Raw genomic sequence first — 7,604 nt, 5'->3', positions numbered from 1 at the left:
TTATTTTGGTGACAATTTTTTCAAGACTTATGAGATATTGATTTTTTAAAGAATTAATATGGGAGTTGATATTTAAGGAGACAAAATTATTTGTAAATTATGTTGTACTGTGTTATTATTTATGAAATGAATCATAACTCTGGATTTTAGAAAATTAAGAATCGTTATTTTTTAATATAATTTATTTTCATTAGAATGATATGTTGCAGAACACCAAGAACAAAACTACAGAAAATCAGTTGTATTGCTTATTTTGAAGTTATTGAAGAAGAAAAAAATAGTTGTGTTTAGTTTTAACATATAAAGTAAATCTAAATTGTAGTTTATTTATTTATAATTCTACATCTATGGTGTGGAGAACAAGAGTTGGAAGAGAACATCAAAGATGGAAGTACAACCCCACCATGGGGATCTAATTTATAAACAGGTTTCTGAATGTTTATGGTGTGGGCATGGAGGCATAAATTTGGTTCAGACCACTACACTTTCTCTCTCTCTTTCTCTCTCTTTTCTCTCTGTGTCTCTCTGCAGGACCAGATGTGGAAGTAGTTATAAACAACTTGAAAAGGAGAAGGCAGTGAACAAACTTTGAGTTCTTATCAGCAGTTTGGTTCTTCTTCAGTCACAATTGTGTTTAGTTATGGGAATGAAAAGACATTCAGAAGATAGCAATGATCCATTTTTTGTTGCAGCTCACAACACAACAACAAGACAACAATGCACACAACCAGACAATGATGGTGTCCCAGAACAGACATGTGCACAACAAAACCATTCTCCAAAATTGGCTTCTTTCACTTCCCAAAATGCTCCACCTGTGATACCTTCTTTTGTTGCCTTGCTGCTCCTTGTTACTTCAATTGCCCCAGCAATGTGCCACCCCATGCAGGGCAACCACACTTTTAGGCCACCTCATGAACTGCTCAAGTTGAGGAGAGTCAGAGCTCACTTGAAGAGGATTAACAAGCCTCCTGTCAAGACAATTCAGGCATCTTCCTTTTGTGATCCATAACTTGTGGTGACTGATGACAGTGACACTGTTATTTTCCTTTTTATTTCTCTGGTTTAGTGATGTTTTGGGGTTTTGCTTTTGTTATTTTGTTGCAGAGTCCAGATGGTGATTTGATAGATTGTGTATTATCTCACCAGCAGCCAGCTTTTGACCATCCAAAGCTTAGAGGGCACACACCATTGGTAATTTCTCCAACTCATTCCACCCAAACAATTTCCTTTCTTTTGGATTTTTTTTTGTGAGGCCACATAAGAAGACTTCATTCTGTTTAACTTAGGTAGAATAGAACCAATTCCATTCACACAACTCTTCTTCCAAACATTTAATTCAACTACATATTTACAGAATTTGAATTCAATACTACTGCTTAAAGTGAAACAACCACATCTCTTTCACAAGTGGCTGTTTGAGATTTTAAAGGTTTACTTATTTGTTATGTTTGCTATGGAGTTTGAACCAATCATTGTAGAATTCCTGTGTGGCTATGCTGTTTTTTTTCTTTCTGTTATAGTCTAAATGACTGAAAGTTTTAATTTAGACATTGAATTTTACAGGATCCACCAGAGAGGCCAAGGGAGAAAAACCAGACCAAAGTAGATAGGGAAAGTGAGAGCTTTCAGCTGTGGAGTGATTCTGGTGAAACATGCCCAGAAGGAACTGTACCAATCAGAAGAACAACAGAGGAGGATATTCTTAGAGCAAGTTCTATCCGAAGATTTGGAAGAAAACCAAGAGCTGTACGGAGAGACTCATCTGGCAGTGGTCATGAGGTTTGTTATTTGACCAAAAAACACTGACATTTCCTCTCACCAACAAATATTGGACACAGTTTTTCAGTTGTTTTTCTTTATCTCTAATCCTAATTAGACAAAAAAAATAGTCTTTTCCTTTCATTTACTTTCAAAGGAATCTTTTTTATTTTCTTTTTCATTTCTTATTTCACAGTGCATTCATTCATGAATAGGATCTTTCATTTCCCGCTATTTTCCACCTCATAAAGAAAAAGAGAGACACTTCTTTTCCGTATTTGTCTACAGTTTGAACATGAGTTCCAAAAACAGCAGGGAACAGACAGTGAATGGACACCACTAGTAAAAGTTTGGTTCTTGCTTGCACCAAAAAGTGAGATCAAAATCATGACTTGGATGAGGAGGCTCTCCTTGTATCTATGTTGGTTATTGGATACCAAACATTTACATTTTTCCACCAAAATTAACTAAAAAAACACCCCTTTTGTTTACTCAATGAATTAAAGTACTTGTTTATTTACATGTACCTTAATTTTTCAATTGCAGCATGCTGTTGTTTTTGTAAATGGGGATCAGTACTATGGAGCAAGGGCAAGCATAAACGTGTGGGCACCAAGTGTAAGTGATGAATTTGAATTCAGCTTGTCACAAATGTGGGTTATTGCTGGCTCCTTTGGTAAAGATCTGAACACCATAGAAGCTGGTTGGCAGGCATGTCCCTACTCTCTTAAATTATCACTCTTAGCAAATATCTTACTTCTCATTCATTATTTTTCAATCTTCTTTTTCTGTTGAGTAATAGTTATGCCAAATGCCTTTCTTCTTCTTTTTACTTTTTTTTTCCTGTAATAACTTTAGCCTAGAAAGTAACAAGCATCCATGGTTTTTCCTTTTGGATCTTCCTTCAGGTGAGTCCACAACTGTATGGAGACAACTATCCAAGGTTCTTCACTTATTGGACAGTGAGTACCACACATTCACATGCTTATTTTTTGCTTCTTTCTACCTTTCATCTCACTCATATACATGTTGTGTAACAGACTGATGCATATCAAACAACTGGGTGCTACAATTTACTCTGTTCAGGCTTTATCCAAACCAACAATAGGGTAGCAATAGGAGCAGCAATCTCCCCAAGATCTGCTTACAACAGAAGACAATTTGATATTGGCTTAATGATTTGGAAGGTCAGTGTTTTTATTTTTTAATAAACCATCTTTTTTGTCTTTCAACTAATTAACATTTAGTTTCTTATGTAGATCCTAAAATCATAAAGCCATGTTATTGAATGTTCATCACTTTAATATTTTAATTAATGTACTTTAGCCAAACTCAAACACTAATTTAAAGAATCTTTTCTATATTTGAATACTATTTTAATAACAACACTTTAAGGTCAAATTGATGGGTTACTCTATTCTCTTTCTAGTCAATGCAACAACCACTAAGACAAAAAAAGCAATAATCTCTTTTCTTTGCTTAACTCTCAAGGCTTACTTAATTTATGGTTTGAAAGTTGCTTTTTTTTACTTAATTTATGGTTTGAAAGTTGCTTTTTTTACTTAATTTATGGTTTGAAAGTTGCTTTTTTTATTTCACCTTTCTAGTATGCTACCCGTAGGTTTTTTTTTTAAATTGATATTTTCTGAAACTGATAAAAAAGATTATTTTAAATTTTATTACATTCTATTTCATATCTACGACTTGTTGAATTTCAGAAGAAACTTTTTTGTCCATATCAAAAAATACCAAATGGAATTATACTAAAATAGGAAAAACCCTAGACGTAGCTAAGGTAGCTTATTTAGATAAGTCCAATCAGGAGCTAAAATATGGTGAAACAACAGTTTAACTAACTGGTTTAATTTTTTCTGCTTTTCCTTTTTGAGTTTGTTTAAATGTGATTGTTATTGTTATTTAAAATGGAAGATTCCATTAGTTATCTATATCTTTTCCTTTCCTTTTATAAAGCTATGTATCTGATACCTAATTTGCTTTTATTGTGGTCTTACCCAAGAACCAAAAGCTACACACACACACTTTAGCATGATGTTTCTTTATCCAATAATGTGAATAACTAGAAACTGGAATAGTTTAACCTATGATATCACTATTAACCAATGTAGTTGAGTTCCCAGTTTTATCGTGCTTGGTCTCTCTAGGTTTTCGTGAATGTGTTGCTCTTAGGGGAGCACAAATGGTTACTTAAAGCTAAAGGGTCCTCTTTGTAACAAAAAGAATAAGACCCACATATCAATTGGGGTTCACGTTTTTTTAAATTAAAAATAATGTTATTTTATTGAAATATATTTATCATAATTTATTATTAGACCACTTTATTTAAAAATTAAAATCAGTTTTTTTGGATTTTTCAAATTACTTTTTAATAAATTCTTATTTCTTATCAAACCAAAATCTCGATCGTCCATTTTTTAAAATTACTATTGCCAATTCTAGGTTGAATGTTAAAAGATGGGAAAAATATTTCAGTTAAACATAAATAAGACAATGTACTTTAAGATTATAAAGTTCAAAAGAAAAGCGTTTTCGGAGTTTTTTTTTTATTAAAGCTCTCTATGAATAATTATTTTTTTTAAATGTGTGTGATAATAGATGGGTTATTTAAATTAAAGAGGGTTGTTTTAGAGTATTTTAAATTCAAAAATCGGATGTTGAGTTTAAAAATCTAAATGTTATGAAAAAAATGGAACACATTAATATGATATGGATAGATGTTAAATTAAGATTTTAAATCTTAAGACTAAAATAATATTTTTTAAATATTAATAATGTAAAAATTTATAAGACTTTGTATTTAAATACAGTTTAAAAATAATATAATATAATAACAACTACTTAAAGTAAAATAGAATTTGATGAAAATACTTTTTAATTTTAAAAAATGGATGCTTTTGAAGTCTATATGTTGGTTAGTTATGTGGTTTAGCTACCCGACAAAGATACTTGTCACTTCCCATGTAAAAGCAAGGAAGAATCTAAATTAAAGTAACACTGCCCCTATGGGAATTGGTTCCATAAGATTCTGCTACTTTTTTTTTCTTTTTTTTTATTCTTTTCTTCACTGTTACGTACCAAAGTTATTTGAAAGCATGGTGATTATCGGGATTTTATGAATTTGGAGTAAATTTTGTCCTTGTTATTAAAATGAGGTCCTTTTTTAAAGTTAAAGTCACACAATATTTATATAATTATTTTGAATTAAAATTATGTAAGTCAACTAGTTTAGAATGAAATTATCTTATCTTATCATAAATTTTTTATCATAAAGTTATATTACGTTAATAATATTATTTAGATATATCAAAAAATTGTCTAACTTTTATAAAAAAATCAATGCAACTATTGTTCTGGTAAAAGGTCAAAAAAAACTGTTATTCTTTCAGCAAAATGTGTTGACTTGACTTCTCGGTCTCTGTTCTCAGATTGGGCTTTTGGTCCACTTCTTTGACTTTAAATTAAGCTAAGTAGTATGATAAACTCACTTGATTGGGCTGAATCCACTGAATCTATCGGCTTCTCCTCTCACGGTTAGAAGTGTATACCTACAAGACACTCTGATGTCAAAGTCATAATCAGTTTTATATAATTATCAGATAAATTTACTCACATGCCTCTTAGATTTATAGTGTTCTCTTATTGGGTCCAAAATCTATTTGAACTTTTCTTTTTGTACCTAATATTTTTTAAACACACATTTGTTAATTTGGACTATATTATTATAGGGTTTGTTACAATAATCAATTATAATTTTATTTATTTATATTTTTTACACTCAACCTTTTGACCTATCATTTCGGTTGACCCTTCAGCGTAACAGTACAACTAGTGAAAATTAACCACACAAATTAGACCCTCTTTCCAATTATAAAGAACACCATTTGTTAATTTTTGAAAAGTAATGTTACATTATTATATGATAAATGTTGAAATGATTTGCATATATAGGATCCAAAGCATGGACATTGGTGGTTGGAGTTTGGATCAGGTGTGCTAGTAGGGTATTGGCCAGCAAACATGTTCAGTCACTTGAGGAGTCATGCAAGCATGGTGCAATTTGGAGGAGAAATAGTGAACAGTCGTTCAAGGGGATACCACACTGCCACCCAAATGGGGAGTGGACATTTTGCTGAAGAAGGGTTCAGAAAAGCAGCATATTTTAGAAACTTGCAAGTGGTTGATTGGGACAATAGCTTGCTTCCTCTTAGAAACATTCATCACTTGGCTGATCATTCCAATTGCTACAACATAAGGCAAGGAACCAGCAATGCTTGGGGAACTTACTTTTACTATGGAGGCCCTGGAAGGAATGTGGGATGCCCATGATCAACAAACAAAAATACCATCCAATACACTTTTCTCTGTCACATCTATATATGTCTCTACCTTCTTCCAATTTTTTTGCTATTTGTTTCTGTGTTTACTACATAAAATTGTAAGTCTTAGGAAGATGACCAAATTTATTAAATTTGAAAATTAATTTCCCACTCATTAATCCATAAAAATAATATTTTTTAATCAACAATAAAAAATAAATAAATAAAAGCAGATGTGGTTCCAGTCTTATACAAAATTACACAATAACTATCTTTTAAATAGGATCGCTTATCAGATTAACAAAAGCACTAGCCATAATTAAAAAGCCTAAAATATATCAAGATATCATCCTCATACATACCAAAAGTTCCAAACATCAATCAGAATAAAAAAAACGAAACAAAATAAGATTTTACAGAAATCTAAGACCAAACATTTGCTTATACCATTGCGAACACTTTTAAGGCATCAGCCCTTTTAAAATAATAAATTTATAATTTTTTATTATTATTAAAAATACAAGTATGAATTGAAAATCTCATTTTGAATAAAAATAAATTTTTTGAATAATATATTAAAAAAATTTAAAATGCTAAAATTTAAAAAAATTTATTAACAAAAAATAATAAACATTTTGTATTTCATCTTTATACAAAACTATCCATAACCTACTCATCACCTATATGTAAATAATTCCAAAATATATTACAATATCCCTTAAATTAGTTAGACTCAAAACTCGGTGCTAAACCTTAAATTTTAAACCTGAGTAATTAACAAAACTGTGAAAAGTATTTTAGTGTGGATAGTTACAATCATTTGTGGCATTGCATGTGGGAACAAGCACCAAGCATGCTACTCCTATAAACAAATCTATGAGACTTGCAAAGGAAGCTTCTATGCTTTGTTTGAAGAAGACAGTTAAAAAAAATTCTCAACCATTTCTATTTTATGGTTTTAAAAGGAGAAAATTACAATAACAGTTTTTTCAAATTATACTTACATTTCTTATTTGTTTTACAATTATAAATACTTTCATTACCCAAATTTACTAAGTGTCATAAGTGCAATATTTTAAAATTTAAGGGGTGCAAATATGATATAAAAAAGTGACTATAATTTTTGAAACAAATACGGAAGCTTGTGTAATTTTATTTTTTAAATCTCTATAATTTAAGAACATTTTAAGATGTGTTAGTATAATTTACTCTTTTAAAACACTTGCCTTGAGAAAAAAAAAAAAAACTTAATATGATTTATATAAGTTGATTGTTGAGTTGTATGGAACTATTTGTTTCTCACAGAAAAATTGCAAATATCCACAAAATATTATCTATAGAATTTTGTAAAGTTAACATTGAAATCTTCCTTCATTTCAACATTGAAATTCACAAATGTGTATTACAATTTGCAAAAGTATTATCTAAACGTAGACTAATATATTTGAAAACAAATTTAGTTTCTCATAATTAAGAAAAAAACGACAACCACTTTTATGTGACGGTCAG

The 7,604-nt window shown here is 30.4% G+C and overlaps 1 protein-coding gene across 2 annotated transcripts; it reads left to right on the top strand.

The window, feature by feature from the left end:
• The first annotated feature begins 229 nt into the window (after positions 1 to 229).
• Positions 230 to 6,264, top strand: LOC137821724 (protein neprosin). Of its 2 annotated transcripts, XR_016515689.1 has the most exons (8): positions 358 to 988; positions 1,108 to 1,194; positions 1,567 to 1,782; positions 2,050 to 2,134; positions 2,308 to 2,472; positions 2,670 to 2,723; positions 2,802 to 2,948; positions 5,728 to 6,264. XR_016515689.1 is itself a non-coding variant. In XM_068626459.2 (7 exons), exons 1-7 carry the CDS (start codon positions 641 to 643, stop codon positions 6,103 to 6,105), a joined length of 1,395 nt encoding a protein of 464 aa, XP_068482560.1. In that variant the 5' UTR covers positions 230 to 640; the 3' UTR covers positions 6,106 to 6,264. The 2 variants fall into 2 exon arrangements, 1 of the variants encoding a protein (XP_068482560.1); XM_068626459.2 differs by lacking the exon at positions 2,050 to 2,134 and having other exon boundaries at positions 230 to 988.
• Positions 6,265 to 7,604: the final 1,340 nt, after the last annotated feature.

The sequence above is a fragment of the Phaseolus vulgaris genome, chromosome 9 (genome assembly GCF_051622355.1).
Source record: "Phaseolus vulgaris cultivar YP4 chromosome 9, ASM5162235v1, whole genome shotgun sequence".
NCBI lineage: Eukaryota > Viridiplantae > Streptophyta > Magnoliopsida > Fabales > Fabaceae > Phaseolus > Phaseolus vulgaris.
This window is presented reverse-complemented; position numbering and strand designations above follow the sequence as displayed.